The sequence below is a fragment of the Larimichthys crocea genome, chromosome IX (genome assembly GCF_000972845.2).
Source record: "Larimichthys crocea isolate SSNF chromosome IX, L_crocea_2.0, whole genome shotgun sequence".
NCBI classification, from domain to species: Eukaryota; Metazoa; Chordata; class Actinopteri; family Sciaenidae; genus Larimichthys; species Larimichthys crocea.
Window position 1 is genome coordinate 2,908,131 of NC_040019.1, and position 20,972 is coordinate 2,929,102.

The window sequence follows — 20,972 nt, forward strand, 5'->3', positions numbered from 1 at the left end:
TGAAAACGCACATGAGCCGACACCGTGCGCTCGCTGAAGTGTGTTTATATATGCATGTGTGTCATGGGACAGTCCATCTGCAGAGAGACAGGCAGAATTATGTAATGAATAAGCTTAGATGCATTACGTGAGGGAGTGATGGCACTGTTGCATGGATGAAAATGACACTATGACCTCGACCTTGCCTTTTTTTTTTTTTACATATAGAGTCCATTCCCGCCAGCGTCTCTGTTTCCGAGGTTGGAAACTCAAATTTCAGCTCTCTAAACTCTCATCACTCTGATCTAAAAGAAGGTAGGCACTTGCAAACTTAAGTAGTATGAGACTTTTTGTGAGTAATATAATTTTGACTTGCACTAGAATAGATGAGTAGGATGGTTAAAAGTTATGTAAGGCTTTTATTGATGATGTAGAGTTTACAAAAAAATACAAATCCTGGTAAATCCCCTGCTAGCCAGATTAAAAAACCTGCCAGACTCCTCTTTTTTCCTGTGCCCGGTTTGACACTTTCTCCATCCCTGCTTCCCAACTGTCTTGTTTGTCTGTTCTTCAGGGAACTGAATGATTTGAACAAAACGTTTAGGTATAGTCGCAGAATGAGGTAGGCAGAATTAGTTTCATCCTTTTTGTAATAACACCATCGTGATGTATCACAAAGCGGCTTTGATGAATTTGGAAGCAGAAATCAGACAAGAAGCAGAAAGATAACCTGCAGTACATTTCTACGCATACTATCCAGCCACTAAATTGATTAATTTTTACCAGATTTCTTGAATAATAATGTCAAAATTCTCCGTACAGGACATGCATGTATTAACGCTGCAAGACACTAATGTGAGGAGCGGTGCTGTGGCCGCAAAGCTGAATGTCCAGCATCACAATTATGTTATTTTCTCTCATTAAGTGTTGAATAAAATCAGTGGAAAACAGTCTGATGATCGGCGAGGACATCAGAACAGTTTAATAAAAACAGGGACATTTAACCCAGGAGATGTCTGAATACATAAACTCAGTACATTGTATCGCTGTACAGTCATTTTATTTATAGATCTGTAATTGATTTGTTGCCGTCGTGGAGGTGAGAGATGAACATCATTATTTTTCAGCGTTCATCCCGTCTCTCGGGTTCAGAGATGCATATGCACGCGCAGCGTACACAGCATCGTAAGTGTAAAAACACGAGTGGCACACTTTGACAAACAGCGTGCGATTTTGTTTTTACGACCATATTAACAATAGTCACACCTTTAACAGTCGCTGTGATTCGCAAACGAAGGAAAGTCTCCAGCACTGAAAGGGTTGTGGAACAGCTTTTGAGTTTAGCCTATCTCAGCAGTGTGAAATCACACTTTCATTGTGTGTTCTCACTTTCTGTGTGTGTGCCCGCGCGTGTGTGTATATGTGCAAAAAAAAAAAAGGAAAGCTAGGTAGGAAAGGAAAGCTTCCTTTGGATAAACAATCTGAGGCAGCATCTCTTATGCAAATGTTTTAGCCGCCTCATCCCTCATTGCATTTACATTCTCTGTCCTCATGCAACTGATGCAACAGACACCGAAGCTCCACCGGCGAAAACCAGCTCAACCTCACGAACAGACAATGTGTTACCCACCAGCCCTTTGTCTGAGCCTCAACCGGTACCCATGGGAAAATCTGACACACTTCCTCTTACAGCAGAGGTTCTCCCTCCTTCAGCATCCTCTCCGTCTGGAGAGGAGCATAGAGTTTCCCTGACACCGGAGGAGTTCACACCTTCACAAACGATCCCTGAACGCTCACATCTGCCTCCGTCGGTCTCAAAGGAGTCCACGAGTGATCAGTCAGCCGCTCACCGTTCAATCACGGCAGAGTCCATCCTCCCTCCCCGGACTCACGTTGGCCATCAACACACAAGCCCGGTCGAAACTGAGCAAAAACACTCAGAGCCGAGGCATAGTGAGAGAGGAGGTAAGGCACACCCATAGCTCTAGATGACAGTAGATTTAGAGTAGAGTAGAAAATAGAATAATCTAATTTAGAATCAGGAGATCATTTTCATTTTCCAGCCGGCCTGATGGTTTTTATGGTGCGGAACCTCTCTGAAATGGACAATTTTCAGGAGGTGAAAGTCACTAAAACGCTCGCGTACACAAGCTATCACAATTTTATGTTGTTCGGCGTCATATCGCATGTCAGAGACGCTTATTTAATTTAGATAGTGGCGGTGAAATCTAGTTAATGCGGGCGGGCGGGTGGAGTGAGCGAGAGCAAGTTTTTAGGGGTGGAGAGAGAATAAAAAGAAAAAGAAAAAGAGAAAGGTCTGAGCTCAGTTGACATTGTCTTTGCATCATTCGGAGATACTGAGAGGATTGTGGCGCCTCAGCCGTGGGATCAGGGTGACGTAAAGATATGAAGAGGTAACAGGAAAGTAAAGAATCAGGACGAAAACCAAAACATCCCCTAATATTAACCCCGACTGTCTCAAGTGTCAAGATATTAAAAAAAGGGATCGACGTGGTCTTCGGGGTCCCTTCTTTCAGCCCTGAATGCATCCGGATGCCGGTGTGTCAGGTTGTTTGGGCCTGTGCTGATTGAGATTAATGCCGACAACAGTTGGAATCACAATCTCGGTAACCCGTGCTGACTTGGAGGTAAACTGCATTTACGCTCGCTGCTGTGCTACATCAGCCTTTAAAAACAACAGGATCCTGCTTCCCCCCCACTAGAGACCCTTTTTTTTTTTCTCCCCCCCTCAACCTGTGCATGCATGCACGTGTGGATGCAGCTGTGACAGATGTGTGAGAGGAAGCAGGTCTATTGGGGCCAGAGTCGGACATGAGTCGAGGTAGTCGGGGGTTACTTTGATGAGATGTAATGATGGCATGATGCCAGTTGTGTGAAACGGTCCAGGTTGCTGGAAGAACAGCTGCTGGCATCCTTGTCTCTCTCTCGCTGGAGCCCCAGGGAGGAGGAGGAGGAGGAGTGGAGGGGATGAAGGGGAGCGAGTGGGCGGGAGATAGCCTAAAGGGGGGATGCTCTGCGGGGGAGCAGGATGCCCACTTCTGAGGAAGAATAACTGGAGACATACATCGCCTGTACAAAAAAAACACCTCAAGGGGGAAACACAGATGGAAGCATGCAGCACTGTATTCTCCAGCGATCTGGTGATCATTAGTCCCTCAATGATGTGCACGGTGTGGTCACATGATGTGATTGGTTATCTGCATTTTCTTAATCATGTCTGTGAGGAGGACGGTGTTGTCTTGATTTATTGAATTGTGCCCGTGTTGCACTAAATGAAAAAGGTAAAAAAAAAAAAGGAAGAGGCGGCTTGATCCATAAACTGAACTACTTTCACATCTCTCTCTCTCTCTCCTCTCTTTCACTTGCGCACAGTGTAGTAGCCCTAAAAACTTGAAGCAAAGGATCCTGGGAATGACATAATGCCCTCTGGGAAAGTGGAACATAACAGAAAAGCAGAAAATTTGAGCAAGAGACAATTAAAAAAAAGCAGTGAAAGCTGGATGCGTGTGCTAAGCTGACCCTATACCTGAGAGTGTAGCAATAGAGAGAACGTTAAAATCTCAACATAAAGGAAGCACACCCATGAGAAGAAGGTTGGTGTAATACAAAAACAGCACACATCACCCTAGGAATATTAATATTTTGGGTAAATAATGTACAAAATAAGAGCAAGATCTTTATTTTTCTGGTACGGGAGGGAACAAAGAAACAAGAGAGTTAGAACCAGTGCCAGTCAGAAAACTTCATGACATTCAGATAAAAGGAAGAGCATGTCATTTTCTTTCACACCCGGAGTGAAAGTGTAGCGATGAAGTGAGTTTCTCAAGCCTCTCTGACTCTCACAGCTTTTTCCCAAGCCCAGGGCTGAGGCCCCCGACGGGCCAATCCACTATCTGACAGAGAGAGAAAGGGAAAGAAAAAGGAAAACAAGGTCTCGGCGGAAGACAGAGAGGGAGAGAAAAGGCAGGCGATATTAGTAATCTTTACCCAGTGCAGCATCAGCCCTAATTATAAAAAGGTCTTTTTGTTCAGGCTGCAGAGGAACGAGCATGTTGAACACCTCATAGGGTATCTCTTGTGTTAATGATTGTGGCGTGACAGCCTCCCACAAGTCTGACGGACACGTACGAGAGACAACGAGCTCATGTGAGCATGGAAAGAAAAGGGAGGAGGAGGAGGAGAAAGAAAGAACAACTGCTTTTTATGTAGGTTGTAGTGGTGGCAATGTTCCTGTAGATTTATATACTGTAGTTTACTTTTGGTGCAGTAAATATGCAGTAGATAAACTTTTATTATGGCTTGACAGCTCACAGTGAAAACCGGGACCCTAAAAACAGCAGAAATGTCTCTAAATTTATCCCCCCGCCGATATGATAGCCTGTCAGTCAACATAAGCGACACCGCTAAATCATAATTTTGGCACCATCGGCAGCATCATATTTTTATCCGAGACAATGACTGAAGCTGAAGGACAAGAAATGAAAACAGGACAGTAGAAATGGATAGAAGATGTGCTTATTTCTCAGCACCGCACCCTGAACAATAAACACAATATAATTTATACTCCTTTATTATGTTTCGGCTCATGTCAATGATGATCGTGGCGTGACAGAAGTCCACAAGTCTGAGGGACACGAGACTCCGTCTGAACGCGAAGAGAAAAGGGAGGAGGAGGAAAGTAAAGCTGAAAGGACAGGTATCTTGTTGTAGTCATGTAGTGTTGGCAATCTCTCAAAATTGACCTTATATATTTTTGCTCGTTATGTTATGTAATGATGATTGTGGCGTTTCAGTCTCGCACATTTCTGAGGGACACGTACAAGGCACACACAGCCACGAAACAGCAACCTCGTCTGGGCAGGTGGAGGTGGTGGAGGAGCCTAAAGGTACATCCATACATGTACTGTAGTTAACTGTAGTGGTGGAAATATGCAGTAGATGAACTTTCACAATCTAGATTTTCGCTCGCTATGATGCAAATAATCATAATGATTGTGGCGTTTCAGTCTCTCACAAGTCTGAGGGAACCTCACCTGAGCATGGGGTGAAAAGGGTGGAGGTGGTGGAGGAGAAAGAAACTAAAGCTGAGCACACAGGTAACTCCTCTGTGTGCAGCGGTGGAGAGAATATAAATCTACCACATTATATGTAGATTTATATACTGTAATTTAGTCGCGGCAGATGTGCAGTAGACCAAAATTCAACTTTGCAACTCAGCAAAACATGGCTGAAATATATCTAGATTTTTTTTTTTTTTTTTGCTTGTTATTTTAATGATTGTTTCAGACTCCCACAAGTCTGAGGTACATGAACCTCATGGCCAGAAAACAACCTCACCTGAGCACGGGGAGGAGAGAAAAGCTGAAAGTAAAGGTAGCTGAAGTTCTCCTAGATTTAGATACTGTAGTTTACTTGTGGCACAGTAGATTCCTTATGAGCTTTCGCTTGTTAATGTTAATAAAAAACTGTGGTGTTTTAGTCACCCACATGTCTGAGGGGCACGTCCACAAAGCAACAACCTTGTCTGGGCACGAGGAGAAAAAGCAGGAGGAGCTCACAGGTATATCCTTATACTGTAGTTATAGCTGTAGTTAACCTGTAGTGGTGGAAATATTCATGCAACCTCACAGCAGTGACCATGTGTCTGAATGTTTGCTTGTTTGTGTGAATGGAAAATGGCGCGTCAGTCTCCCAAAGGTCTGAGGGACACACACCTGAGACTCACGGCCACCAAACTGCATCTGGACACGAGGAGAAAAAGCAGAAGGAAGAGCTTAAAGGTATCCGTAGTGCTGCTAAACCTTTACGAAGTTAGTTTAACCAGTGGAAACTGAAAGTATATACACGTTTGTCTCTTCTGTGATGATATCTCGTTGGTAAACATCGGTATAGAATGGGCTGCAGTGACCAAAAAAAGCTGAGAGAAAGTTTAGAAATAGATGTGGTTTATTGTTTCAGTTTCCCACACATCTGAGGGCCACAAAACTACAACCTCATCTGTGCACAAGGAGAAAAAGGTGGAGGAGGAGCATAAAGGTACAGACTTATAGGAACCCTGGCAAATAGTAGTAGTTAATAGAAGTGCAGTAGATGAGTAAAGTAGGACGTAGCGGGTTAAACACTGCAAAACAAGTCCCCTGAAAGTGTGAAACTGTAAAATCTGTATTTATATTTTGGTCTTCAGTGGTATAATAATCAATGATAATCACTTTAGGGTTTGTTTCAATCACAATTGTGGTGTTTCAGTTTCCCACACATCTGAAGGACACAAAGTAACCTCATCTGTGCACGGGGAGAAAAAGGAGGAAGAGGAGCGTAAAGGTACATACTTATGTAGTTAACGTGTAGTGATGGAAATATGCAGTAGGTGAGTAGAGTAGGCTGATAGAAGTAAGCGGTACAGTAGAGAGGTCTGAATAGGCCTAGATGTAAATGTGTGTCAGTCAATTTAGGGTTTATTTCAAACGTAACTGTGGCGTTTCAGTCTCCCATAAGTCTGAGAGACACGGACACGAGACTGATGCTCCCAAAACACCAACCTCATCAGGGCAGGAGGAGAAAAAGGAGGAGCAGAAAGGTATATCTTTATATGTAGTAGTATGTGGTGTAGCGCTGACTGTGGAAATACGCAGCCTCACATGCACTTGAAATGTATCTGAATGTTTGGCTTGCTTGCTTGCTGGCTTTGCTTGACATGTGTCAGTCCCCCACGTGTTGGAGGGACACGGACATGAGACTCATGGTCACAAAACAACAACAACAACAACAACATCATCATCTGGGCACGGGGAGGAAAGAAAGGCTGAAAGCAAAGGTATCTCTTTTAAATGTAGTAGCAGGCAATCTTTTCAGAAAATGCGCCTCCTATTTTTGCTTGTTATGACAGTGATGATTGTGGTGTGTCAGTCTCCCATCATTTTGAGGGACACGTACACGAGAATCACGGCCACAAAACAACAACATCATCTGGGCACGGGGAGAAAAGGGAGGAGGAGAAAGCAAGAAAACCTGAGAGGGAAGGTATAAATTGTTTTTTTTCTCACCCTATAGAAAATCTTTAATATAGTTTACTTGTGATGCAGTTAATGCAGCTGATAAACTATTATGGGTTAAACTCACAGCACTCTAAAAACTGGAGTCAGCAGAAATGTATCTACATTTGTCTCTTAAAACTTAGCAGAAATACCAAAAAAATCCAAATCATGGAAAAAAGTTTTTACACCGAGATGGAAAAACAGCCAATAAATAATGACGTACATGAAGCATAAAACATCAGATCCGTGTTGAGCGCCGAGTCTATAACGTTTCTCCGATAAATACATTAAATAAACATAAATACAATATATCCTCCACTCCTGATATTCACACAGCAGTGGATGGAAACGCGCATTCATTTGCATTTACTCCTGCAGATTTTCGTTCAAATCAGCATTATATTTGGCTGGGAACATGAACTACATCATATTTTAGCACAAAGAGCAGCATTATATTTTTGTCTGAGACAGCTAAAGGCCAAGGACGGGTGAAAGATGGATAAATAATGGATAGAAAAATAACAAATAGTGTTTATTTATTTATTTAGTGTTTAAATTGCTGAGTACGTCAAAAAATTCAACCTCTTGCTTGATGTCAATTGTGGTGTGACAGTCTCCCACAAGTCTGAGGGACACGAACACGCAACTCATGGCCACAAAGTAACCTCATCGGAGCACGGGGAGAAAAAGGAGGAGGAGGAGAAAGAAAGAAAAACAGGTATAACTCCTAAATTATGTGTAGATCTTGTGCAGATGTGCAGCGGACCAAAATTAAACTCTGCAACTCACAGCAAAACATTTGCTGCCTAAAAAAAAAAAAAAAAAAACCCCAGCAGTAACAGCTTGTTATTTTTGCTTGTTATTTTATTAACAATTCTGGCGTTTCAGTCGCACGCAAGTCAGAGGGACACGTACATGAGTCACATGGCCACGAGCCACTTGGCCACAAAACAACAACCTCAGCTGGTCATGGGGAGGAAAGGCAGCAGCAGGAACATAAAGGTACATCCTTGTATATATATATATAATGTAGTGGCAGCTGCAGCTAACTGTAGATGACAACATGGAAACCACAAGTTGGACTGAAAATAAGCTACTATGCTGAGTCTTAATTCAACAGTAGTGTCCCTAGTGTTATTGTTAAGGTTTATTATTTATGTCAATCTGTGGTTTTCCAGTCCCCCAACAGTCTGTGGGACACAGACATGAGACTCACGGACATCAGCCACATGGCCACGAAACTCATGGCCACAAAACGCCAACCTCACCTGAGCACAGGGAGGAAAAGCAGGAGCATAAAGGTATATATTTATATGGACTGTAGTGGTGGATGTGAAGCAGTAGAACTTTGATCACAAGTTAAACGATGACGTTTGTGTGATGACTGGGGCGTTTCAGTCTCCCACCAGCCTGTCGGACATGGCCACGAAACTCATGGCCACAAAATAACAGCCCCAACTGAGCGCAGGGAGGAGAAGCAGGAGCATAAAGGTACATCCTTATCTGCCCTGTAGTGGTAGTTAAACGTGGACTCAGCAGGCCACAAGTTAAACATTTTACTTGTTGTGATAATGACATTTGTGTGATGATTGTGGTCTTTCAGCCCCCCACAAGTCTGTCGGGCATGTGCTTGAAACTCATGGTCATGACAGTCACGGCCACAAAACACCCTCCTCTGGCCATGGGGAGGAAAGACAGGAGCATAAAGGTACATCCTCATATGTACTGTAGTGGTAGCTGGAGTTAACTGTAGCTTATATGTAGTGGTGGAAATATGTGGCAACTAAAAACAGCAAAAAAAGTTGACACATTTCATTTGTTGTGATGATGATTCTGGTGTTTCAGTCCCCCAAAAGTCTGTTGGACATGGACATGAGACTCATGGGCCCAAAACAATCTCATCTGGGCATGGGGAGAAAAGGCAGGAGGAGCATAAAGGTACATCTTCATATGTACTGTAGTGGTGGCTAATATGTAGTAGAGGAAATGTACCTGTTTGACTGGCCTCTGTAAATTATACACAGTTTTTGATTGCTATATTAATGGAAAAAATGTGTGTCAGTCTCCCACAAGCCTGAGGGACATGGACACGAGACTCACGGCCACAAAACAGCCACGACCTCACACGAGGAGCAGAAAGAAAGAAAAGGTATCCTGGCATCTTGTTCTTGTAGTCGTTGAGGTTTACTATGCAAGTTGAACCTGTAAATAGCAGCCAGTCAAAACTAGTCAGCTTGTTAATGTTCGCGGTAAATGTGGTGCGACAGTTTCCCATATTTCCGAGGGACACGGACACGAGACTCACGGCCACAAAGTTTCACCCGGACACGGGCAGGAGGAAAGAAAAGCTGAAAAGAAAGGTATCCTGTTTATCTGTAGTCGTCGCAATCCTTTTTTAAAAATGGATATTTTCACTAATGTTGGTGACGACTGTGGCGTGTCAGTTTCCGAGGGACACGGACATGTGACTCACGGCCACCAAACAAGTTCGTCTGCACACGGGCACAAAAGTGTGGAGGAGCAAAAAGGTACATGCTCATATGTACTATCACAATGTTCTTGTCATTTTATATAGTGCGGTGACAAACCTTCACAACAGTTTAAACCTGCCTGAATCGTACAGCACAAAATGCCCCCTGGAAACAGCAGAAGTACATCTAGACTTCTTGTTATTTTGTTGACAATTGTGGTGTTTCAGTCTCCCACAAGTCTGAGGGACATGGACATGACACGCATGGCCACAAACCAACCGCCTCATCTGGGCACGGGGAGCATAAAGAAAGCAAAGGTATCTGTCCTCTATGTAGCTGCAGCAATTTTAGTGTCGATTTACATGCTGTAGTTCACCTATGGTGCATTAAATATGTAGGAGATAAAACTTTTTCTCATAAGCTAAACTTGGAAACTCTGAGCCTCTATAAACAGCAGAGATTTATCTAAATTTATGGATGTGTTTCTGCTCAGCAAAAACAATTGCGAGGTGGTAAACTTAGGTTGTAGAATAAAAACTCAAGGGCAAGAAAAGGAGCAAGGAAACAAGACTAGATTAAAACTAGGATACGGCTGGACCGTTGTGGTCCCACTAATATTTGATTTGAGTAATATAAAAACACTCTTCTAATTGAATTCTAATTATCTATTAACTTAACCTGCTTGTTCATTCCTGTTTATCAGATGGGATGTCTTGTTTTACCATGAATCACTCTGTACCGAGTGTTTTAACTGTGAACTCACAAAGACATATTCTCTTCTGCTAGTTTGCTATACTGGACTATTACAGTGTGTAACCATCCTTAAGTTGAATATCAGGTATTGTACAGCCTCTGCCACCTGTGTGAATTTGACACACTGTAACGCGCTACCATTAAAACACAGATTGATGTGTGGACCACATCCATTTGCCCTCATCCAGAAGTCTATATCAAATAAAACATTAGATTCTATGAGCATGGTAACAAGGTGAGACCAAGGTGCGGCCCACATAGTAGGTATGTATAAAATAAAAGTCTTCAGTCCAGTGTAAGCATAAGCAGGGGTTGTACCCACATAATCTGGAGTTTTAATACTTTACACCTCGTTTTGAAAGCACAACCGCCAATAGGGAAACTGTAATACTCGGCTGACCAATGATTCTTCACTCAGTAACTTGGACAGTTGGGAAAGTTAGGTTTATAGGACACATGTAAACAAACAAATGTAAACACTGTTATAATTTTTGTTATCATAGTTTGCTGAGAAAAACAAGAAAATATAAAGATATTTTTGCTTGTTATGTCAGTAATGATTGTGGTGTTTCAGTCTTCCACAAGTCTGTGGGACACGGACGCGAGACTCTTCGTATCTCTTTTATATGTCGTGGTGACAATGTTGCAGTAGCTGCAGGATACGCAGTAGATTACCTGTGATGTGGTGGGAAATACGCAGTGGAGACACTGAACCGTTCGAGATGAGAGTCGCACAATGGAAAATGGGAAGTGTATCTAAATTTATCTCTAACTAGATGATACCCTGTCAGTCAACATACACCATAAGGCAAAATCTTAATTTGGTACCAACTGTTGCACTTTATGCTTATGAGACGATGACTGACACTGCAGGGCAGGAAATAAACAGACAAAAACAAGGTGAATGTGACATTGAAAAATGCTCTTGAAATAAACACAATATTGTTGCCGTGTTCAGAATAATGGGAGTTTAAATACTCCTATGTCTCCTCTGACCAGCTAATTTTAGATCGTAAGAGAGTTTGTCTGTTTTGGATGATGCCCATAAGCATCTAACATGAGCTACATTATGTGAATAGGATCTATGTCAGCAAAAGGTTTCTCACAAATTATTGGATGTTGTTGACTTGTCAGTAGTGAAAAACAGCCTGAGATAATCTGTGCGAGGTCAATATGGATTGATTTGCGAGTTGTTGCTCCTTTGTAGTTCACCAAGTCTTTGAAAAACCCGAGTGGGAAAGAGGGAGGCATGAAACCTCCAAACACACTCATGGGAAAGAGGATGACGACAAAGAAGAGAGAGCAAGGGCCAAAAAGAAAGGTAAAATTCGAACATGTGGTATAATAACGCAGTGATTCATAACTGGTTGCAAATTGAGACCCGGCGTTTATCATGATGAGGTTAATGGGTGACACAGTATTGCATTTATGGCTCCATTAAATGTGGTGATTTGAATCATTTGAGCTCACAGTTGAGTCATCATTTTCTTGGCTGAATCTTCAAGTTGACATTTTTTTTATTATTCCCCTCATCCACCTGCAGGCTGCGGAGTTTAATAGGCGTGCCTCTAAAGTGTGAGTCAAAAGTTCGAATCCACTTGGAGCATCTTCAAAATATATCATGACGAAGGTTTCCCGCGACAGTTTTCAAAACTCTTTTTGGATTTGGCAAAATAACTTCATCTCAGTCAATTAGTAGCTTGTCAGGAGCGTTCGATTGCATCACACAACCTTCTTCGGCAGATGAAGTTGGCCCAGCTGTCATGGAAGTGTAGACGTTTTCACATTTTCGAGCGCTTTAGGGATTCCTCATCTCTGGAGGCTTACAAATTAAGACAGAGTTCATTCTTGACCTCGGAAACAGCGGTTGCCAATCTTCTTGGAAGATCAAAAGCTCGAGAACGGCTAATCTCACCATGATGGACCGTGTGGTTGGACGATTACCAACTCCTGTTTCCAAGGTCAAGAATGAACTTTTAAGTTCAACTTTTTGGACCGATTTCATGTATCAATCTTATAAACTAAGAGATGCTTTAAAAGATTCCAGTCCACAAACAGACAAACATTAAGCTGTCAAACCCGATTTGACTTGAAACATCTTTGGCAGGCACAGCACAACGGTAGCTCTTTGCAAACAGACTCTCGTAAAAAGCCAGAGGATGACTTTCTGGATTCAGTTCAACCAGTTAAGAAACACTGCACTAGGTGAAGATTATGTCAGCTTTATAGAAGAAAGCAACCCCCGTCTTTAAGCCAGAATCTAGTGGGAATCCCATCCCCACCTCCGTAGTATTGATAGTGACCTGTTGGCTATACCTGCTCCAGCTCTGTCGAGGTATAGTGCTGTAGATGAACGCAGCACAGTGAATGATCTTAAACAGAGATTCCTTCATCCCCCCAAGGGCTTCTGAAACTCTTGAGCTCAGGAGAGCCCCAGGCCAGACAGTTGTTTGGGATCATATATGATGATTTCAGAGGTAAGAGACCATGAGCAGCATGAGGTCTGAGGGTATAGACAGAAAAGACTTCAGATCAGTGGATTAGAAACTCTTTCTGTCATTTGGATGCTGTTTTTCAAAAAAATCTTCCTCTTCGTCTGCATGTGTTTTTCATTTTGCTCATTCCTCCACCTTCTCCCACTCCCTCGTGGTTGTGTTGGCTTTTTTTTGTGCATGATGAAGGTAAGTGTTTTGGACTTTTAAAATTCATATTTAATCATCAAACTTTGACATTCCTGTTTACTGGCTTTAGAACGGATGCTTGTTAGCAAAATATACCATTATCCCTTCAACCCTGCAGACTCTTTGAAGCAGGCAGCCCTGTTCCTTTCCCCTCAATGCAACTGTCTTTCACCGTTAACAATTCACAATTGATAAACACCAATAAAGCAGCATCTTGACTCGTAACGTTAATTTGTGGAACAGTGTCCCATTGCCTCTCCAGTCTGTGGAGTAATTGGCCATTTATATTTAATTAGGCTGTTCTTCCCCCCACTGCTAGCACGCTTCCCTCAGTGCTGAGAGAGGCACTTTATGGTGCTCCTCTCGCTGGCTTCCTTTAAACCAGCTCATTAATATTTCAGCTGGCATCATCAACCAAACAATAATAAAATAATAATGTGACGGCTGATTAAACAGCTAAACTCCGACTTTTTAATGTGCATTTAAATGTGTATTTGCATAAACATGCCTGGTAAACGCCTCTTTAGAGGACAGTGATGCCTTGCAGCGCACTATTGCAGCCAACTTCTAAAGCTTAATAAAACCTTAATTAGGTACCAACCTCAGCCAAGATAATCGGAGCGAGAATGTGGAGCAAAACCCCCTCCACCTCTCGCTGCACCCCTCTGCACAATGCACATCCTATGGTGAATTACATTAGGCTTTCATTTCTCTCGCTCTCTCTGTGGGAAAATTATACAAAAAAAAAAAAGGTCTTACACCATTCTCCACAGCATCATTTTCTTTTTTTTTTAAGCTTTTGGTTTTTAGACTGTGAAATTCAGAAGAGGGTCTTAAAATATCAAGCGTTCAAGCATGTAGAGTAAAAACCTGCAATCAAATCCTCTCAGATAATTCATGAATTACAAGGAGAAAATTTAATTAAGGAGGTCTGATTGTGCAGCGTTTAAATGAAGGAGAATTGAAGAGTGGGAATGAAGAGAAAACAGGAGACGCATTAGAGGTTTTGTGCCGGGTTAAGCAGGGTCAGACTGATTTCATCGTGTCAGGTACAGTCTGATTGTACTGCACGCTCACATCAACCTCCCCTCTGTTATGATTCTGTATCTTATAATCTACTCATCTCTTAATACAATTAAATTCCCAGACACAATTAACATGCCTGTACTCACATGACTGCGCTCACAAACACACACACACACACACACAGGATAGTGGAATTCCCATCAGTAATCAGAGCAGCCCAGTGAAGCAGACTCAGCAGACCTGCGAGCAGGAATGAAGAGGGAGTGGTTTGTCTTTATTGAACCAATATAGAGTCAGAAAGGCGAGTCATAAAACACACTCCGAGTCATTCATTTGCTCGCCGATGTGTAAGACTAAAAGTTTCAGACATATCTGTTAGAGCCAAAGTCATTTATCATTTCCAGCTGTCAGTGGAAGAATCCTACGAGGATACCACCCTAACTCTTTAAGTTTTATGTATTGGCTCGACACAGGAACTTAAATCTGTCTCTTTTCTTTTTTAGACTGTGAGTGCTACGGCCACTCCAACCGCTGCAGCTACATCGAATACCTGCAAATCGTCACATGCGTCAGCTGCAAGCACAACACCAGGGGCCAGAACTGCCAACACTGCAGACTGGGATACTTCCGCAACGCCTCTGCCGAACTGGATGATGAGAGCGTCTGCATCGGTCAGTGTGCAAGGGGAGGGTGGAGGGAGAGTGTGTGTGTGTGTGTGTGTGTGTGTGTGTGGAGTGATTGACAGGGAGATGCTGTAGTTGCTTTTAAAATTCATGCAGGTATTCAGATAACCACGTCAAGGTAGTCAAGTAGGGAATTTTTAGATGTACACAGTGAAAAAATATATTGTTTTAAATATTTGCTGCTTTCCTGACACTTTTTATAAAAACACATTTTGTTGCGTTGGCTCTGTGCTCCAGCTGCTTAATGACGCATGACCCCAAAAACAAAAAAGTTTAATTTCATTTCTGGGCTTTACATTACCAGGACCTTTCATATAGGACGCCATATCGTGGGGCTCAACTTAAGTTCGGTTTAGGACTCCTCTAACTTGAATAAAGATAAAAATTATTAAATCATAATAATACAATTAAACAAGTCGTTTCACAGGGGAAAACGTGTTCAACCTTTTCTTTTACAATGTAAGATAACTTAGGGCTCCTGTGCAACGTGTGATGTTGCTGTTATCAAAAGGTTTGTCATTGCTACTACATCAAAAGTCCAACTGTTGAGTACCAAACAGCAGCGATGGATGGATGCTCAAGATTTGGTCGAGACCAAACACAGCTCTAAATAAAGTGCGAATCTTGCTCCATATATGTTGGATTCATAGACAGCTGTTTGCCATAATGTTCACTATAGCAACTTTATAGAAAAGGTGATAATATTTCATGAGTCATGTTTGGGTATTTGGGTCGTACACTTGAGCTGATTGCTGACTGTAAATCAGCTGGTAATATTCTCTGCAGCTGCCCTTCCGGGCCTGCACTGCAGCTACATCTCCATCTCTGCTTTGTTCAGGTGTTTTTCTGCCTTTAGCAAGTGGAACAATATGCTCCAATGACTGACCCGGTCAGTCAAGAACTTTCCATTGTCTGTACATAAACACACATTTTAAAGCGCTTCAGTTCGCAGCCATGCTGCATTGTCCTTAATGTGGGGGGGTGCTACTGTTTATATAAAAAGGTTTAGAAGTCTAACACGGTTCACCTGATAATGATGCAAACACCCTCAAGCAGCCTTAAAGCTAGAAGTCAACATTTGAAGCTCATTTTAATTCTGAGTACAGAACCAAAAAAAACATACAACTGCTCTAATATTTCCTGACAGCGCTGAACATTGACACTCTTGCACCTTTATGGACAGTGCTAAGCTTTCACAGACAATTTTACTCCTTATTAAACTCTTATTAAGGGCATGTCCTAATAAGAGGTCGGCCCGCTTGCATAGCTGTGGAGCTAAAATCTGGTGTTGATTTGGATCCATCTGTAGATGGACTGCGGGGGGTTGGAGGGTAAACTAACCACGGTTGGGGCACACACAGGGCCCGGCCTTGGAGTCAGCACAAATAAGGTCCCATTAGCTCATGTGCCAGCACACTGGCACCCCGAGCGTCGGCAGCAGAAATCAGTTCACACCAGCGTCTCTCCAGAGCAAGAGACCAAACACTAATGCATTTGCACACACGGCTTCGCTTCTTTCTCCACACGCATTTTCTCTCTCTCAGCGAGTCCCGGTATTAATGCACATGACCCACAAACGCGGATACCAACCACGTCGCTGCTTCGCGTCATCTGGGCCTCTTGGCTTGTTTCTCTTTTATGAATATTTTAGAATACATTGTGTGATAAATTAGTTAATTTGATTTGGGGTTTAAGTGAAAGACAAACTCTTGGCACACGTCAATGAGAGAAACATTGGTTTAATTTTTCTTGTTGTCTTTGATCTGCTAAACTTTCACTGAGATCAGTCAGCTTCTATAAATATATGTATGTGTAATTATGATTGGAGTAATTTCTGTTGGCAAATTAAAATGTCATCTTGTGTTAATGGAGCAAACTCTTGAGGTAAATCTGTCTCGGGCTGCCTTAAAGACTTACTCAGAGTTATTAAGTTGGCTGATCGCTTAGCTGTTGCAGCTCTGTCAACTATTAAATGAATTACCAACTATTCTGATCACTGATTGACCGTTTTGAGTCTTTTTTTAAATGAAAACATGTCAAAATTCTTTGATTTCAGCTTCTCAGATGTGAATATTTTCTCTCTCTATGACAGTAAACTGAATATATTTGGGTTTGTGGATAAGCAAGACATCAACGTGGGCTTGAGCAACGTTTTTCCACCACTTAATCGAGAAAATGATCATAAGAAGCAGCCTTAATTTCAATTTAAAAACACAACAAAAATGTTTTAAACACATTAATAAGTTATCGTGATTGGCAGAAAGGGTGAGTTGAGGGTGATTCAGAGAGTAAATGTGGTATGTTTGATAGATTATACAAATTTCATCAGACTTAAGTTTGTTTAATTATGCAGCACAACAAAAAGTCTTGTGCGTTTTTCTCCTGGACTGTTCAAAACACCAGGACGTTCCCTATACGTACTCCACTTGCCTTTGTAAGCAGATACAGATGATCAAAAGAACCTGCAGTCCTACTGAGAAGGGATCGCTTTCCCAAACAACATCTGATACACACAGTACTTTGACGTACAGTAGGACATCTGTCATTTCCAGTTACCTTTTAGACGGGAGCCGCTTGTACAGTAGTCGGTCCCCAGTATTGTAGGTCATATGATGAGTTTTTAGGAAACGTGAACGCCTTGGGGACAGCGGTGCAAATTTGATCTGTTGGATCTAACTGAGGAGTTCATTCGCAAAAAATAGACAAACAAGATTCTTGAAATGCATAAACCGAGCACTGTTTGACTGACATTCCCCTGAGTGCACACCGAAAATATTCATGAATATTTGAAAACAAAAAGAACATGAATCAAGAAGAGATATCCAGAGACGGAGAGATCAGGTTTTGCAGATTAACCTTTCAGTTATATAATCACACCTTTCTCTACCATCTAGTCTGGAGCGCCACCTACACGAACACACACACACACACATATGAAGCCTCCACAGGCATGCATACATTTAACTCTGGCTTCATTTATTACATTATGGAACATGGTGGTAGATAATAGGACAATATGTTTGACATCTCACTCCAGATATTCAAGTACAACATAGCCAATTATCTTTGGTGTAATTATTAATTCTCGTCATGGACGCCTGAACGTTTTTAGGTCAGATATCTTGTGCAGCACATCTGCCTCTGTTCTTTTCCTAATGCCGGGATGTCATTCAAGTTATATGCGAGTTTTAGAAACACAAGACAGAGGAATTTTTACCATGAAGAAACAAGATGAGCAAAACAGAAAAAAACATATATATCAGGCTTAAAAGAGAAACTTCAGGCCTGAAACTCTGCAGCATCTTGAACATCTCTGCACTTCAGATAAAAACTCCACCTTACATGTTCAGTACTGTAGCAAGACTTCAATAACCAAAGAGAGCGCTCTGAATACAAATGCATGCATTTTGGGCTGAACTTGACTCAACTCCGAGATCAAATCCCAAAGAATTACAAGAGGCAAGAATTTCTAAATAACTTTGTCTCTCTCTCTCTTTTTTTTTTCTTGCTCCAACACTCTCAGAGTGCAACTGCAACCAGATGGGTTCTGTTCATGACCGGTGTAACGGCACAGGCTTCTGCCAGTGTAAAGATGGTGCCACGGGGGCAAAGTGCGACGACTGTCTGCCGGGATACTACTGGAAACAAGGCTGTTACTGTGAGTATGAGGAGGAGACTTTGATTGTTGGTGGTGGAGATGAACAAATGTTGCAGCCTGTGCAAAGACCTTTTGCGAGTGCACTGTGCCACTTAGCTCGCGCATCTCCCGATGTTTTCTTTACTCCCACGGGAATAGATCATGTAGCTCATTAGCAGCATCAGCTGCTTCTCTAATAGATGACCCTGTCACTCCTTAACCCCATTACAGAGAGCTGCCTTCCTGTACCATCTAGTCACCTACATAAACACACATATGAAACCTCCACAGGCATGCATGCATGCATGCATTTTGACTGTGGGTTCATTAATTACAGTATGGGACATATATTAGTAAATAGCAGTGCAGTATGTTTTAGATCTGACTCCATAGCCAATTATATTTTGGTGTAATTATTTCTTGTCATGGAAGGCTGATCCTCTCCTTTTCCTCTCAGTACATTTTTAGGTCAAGTATCTTGTGCAGCGCAGCAACCTCCGTGCTTTTTCTTAATGCCTTTTTATAGCGTTTTAATTATGCCATTTGTTCCTCCGATCATTACTTAACAAACATCGTGCACGCGGTCTATTTTAACGCCGGCTTTTGAGACAGTGATTTTAACGTTGACCCTGAGAAAAGTGCAGGCTCAAGAAAAAACAGACGGAGAAAAGGGCTGCAGAAACAAAAGAGGCAGGTGTTACCTGTTGTTGTCCCCGAGGCAAAGACTGGAGAATTTATCTTGCCTCTTTCCTTCCTCCCCGCTTTCTTTTCTACTTTGTTCTTTCTGCCCTGAATTCGTCTCCCCGCCATGTATCTCTGGTTCCCATCATGCTTTTTCTAACACTGCCCATCCTTATCTTGCCTCACCTGTCTCCTCTGTTGCAATACATCTTTCTTTTCGTTCTTTGTGCACTTAACTCCCCCCGCTATCCTTTTACCGCCTGTCACTCTGTCACTTTGCCGTGCCCTCTTTATTCCTACCTCCTCCATCTCTCGTTCCCCTTACCTCTGCAATTCCATCACTCTCTTTTCTTTCTACTTCACAGCCAACGTTTGCGACGAAGAGATGCTCCTGTGCCAGAACGGAGGAACATGTAACCAGAACCAGAAGTGCATCTGTCCTCCGGAGTTTAAGGGGGTACTGTGCCAACACTCCCGCTGCGAGGCGGGCAAAGACTGCAACGCCGCCTCTTCCCTGCACCTCTCCACGGCCACCCTGCTGCTCTGCACTCTGCTAGCCCACCTGCTGGCCACGTTAACTCCCCACTGAGCCATGAAAAAACTCCCTCGGACCAAGGAGCGTGTGTGTGTGTGTGTGTGTACACAAGGCGAAAGTGGGGGAACCAGAGTGGGTCGGGCCGCCCCGGTCATGGAACTGATTAAAAAACACACTTACACCGCAGCACTCGCAAAAGCGCGCACAAACTCACGCTAAACACTAACTTAACCCCCAGTCTCCTTTCAAACACACACACACACACACACACACACACCGGACTGTTATGATACTGAGTGTATGCTCAGGTGTGAGGAGGACAAACGGAGAGGGGGAAAAAAAAAAGGGAAGTAACCTCAGAGAAAAGAGAAGAAGATGAAGAAGACGGGGAAAACTAATCATACCAACCACTGTTCCCTTTATTCCTGAGCTGGAGCAATGTGCATCAAACCAAAAAGCATAAACACTTAAAAATCACCACTGTTTCACTTCAAAAGGGAATGGCTGTTGTAACCACAAGGACCTTTTTTCTTTTTTGGGGGGGAGAGGGGGTTGGTTTCTTTCTCGGTTGAGTTTTAAAGGATCTCGCCTCCGTTCGACCGACAGCCGACGTGTATGCGGTCGGACTCAGTGAGCGCACGAGGCGTGTGGACACGACGGACGGGTCGGCGGAGGCGGGGGGCGCGCGTTTGATCCTGCTGCTGAGGCCTACATAGTATATTAACCAGGTTTCATTTCTTCTCAAAAAAAAGATGAGACTTGATTTGACGTTTGTTCTATTTCTGCTGCATTTTTCTTTCCTTTTTTTTTTTGATTATATCTTGAGTCATTGTATCTAATGTGCCCACTAAACATTCGCTGAGATTATACATATTATATAATATCCAGGGGGCGGCGGGGGGGGGTTACAAATTATTTAAAAAAGAAAAAGAAAAAAAAAGAAATAGTCACTATTATGGTTGTTATAGGAATGAGTGATCGTTGCCACACTTAGCGAGATTTAATCTTCACACAGTATTCAGGACGCAGAATTTAAATCTAAAAAAAAAAAAAGAGAGAGAAAAGATATCAACCACGTATCAATATTATATGACATTATTTGAATATTTTTTGTAGAAATTATTTTTGTTTGGAGTTACAATAAATTATAAAAAATTACATTTACAAACTATTCCAAATGAGCATTTTATTACACTGAGTGTAAACCTTGCAGTAAATATGACTGTTATTTGCCTTCTCGCTTGTACTTTTTTTCATTCATTCAATGAAGTGTCCGTGATTACATGCTGTTAACTTCTTTTTTTTTTACAGCGGGTTGGAAACAAAAGAAGAAACAGAAGAGCCATCGCTCCGATCTGTGTCATTCACTTTGGACATGAAACAAACAGATTATTCCAACAGTGTTTGACAATCACACAGAATTGCTTTCCTTTCAAGAGAATATAAATTATTTTATTCTGATAAAAACTGC

The 20,972-nt window shown here is 42.3% G+C and overlaps 1 protein-coding gene across 3 annotated transcripts; it reads left to right on the forward strand.

Annotated features, from left to right (window-relative positions):
- The first annotated feature begins 2,721 nt into the window (after positions 1–2,721).
- LOC104924483 (sarcoplasmic reticulum histidine-rich calcium-binding protein) lies at positions 2,722–20,735 on the forward strand. Of its 3 annotated transcripts, XM_027282140.1 has the most exons (24): positions 2,722–4,886; positions 5,007–5,096; positions 5,287–5,373; positions 5,480–5,560; positions 5,688–5,780; positions 5,959–6,036; positions 6,247–6,321; positions 6,485–6,577; positions 6,704–6,814; positions 6,907–7,020; positions 7,648–7,752; positions 7,923–8,036; positions 8,213–8,335; positions 8,433–8,525; positions 8,638–8,742; positions 8,880–8,972; positions 9,097–9,183; positions 9,302–9,394; positions 9,479–9,562; positions 9,733–9,822; positions 11,466–11,579; positions 14,469–14,636; positions 18,172–18,306; positions 19,332–20,735. In XM_027282140.1, the coding sequence occupies exons 1-24, from the start codon at positions 4,763–4,765 to the stop codon at positions 19,553–19,555; spliced, it is 2,574 nt and encodes an 857-aa protein (XP_027137941.1). In that variant the 5' UTR covers positions 2,722–4,762; the 3' UTR covers positions 19,556–20,735. The 3 variants fall into 3 exon arrangements, with proteins under 3 accessions (XP_027137941.1, XP_027137940.1, XP_027137942.1); XM_027282139.1 differs by having other exon boundaries at positions 9,302–9,562; XM_027282141.1 differs by lacking the exon at positions 11,466–11,579 and having other exon boundaries at positions 9,302–9,562.
- The last annotated feature ends 237 nt before the right edge of the window (positions 20,736–20,972 follow it).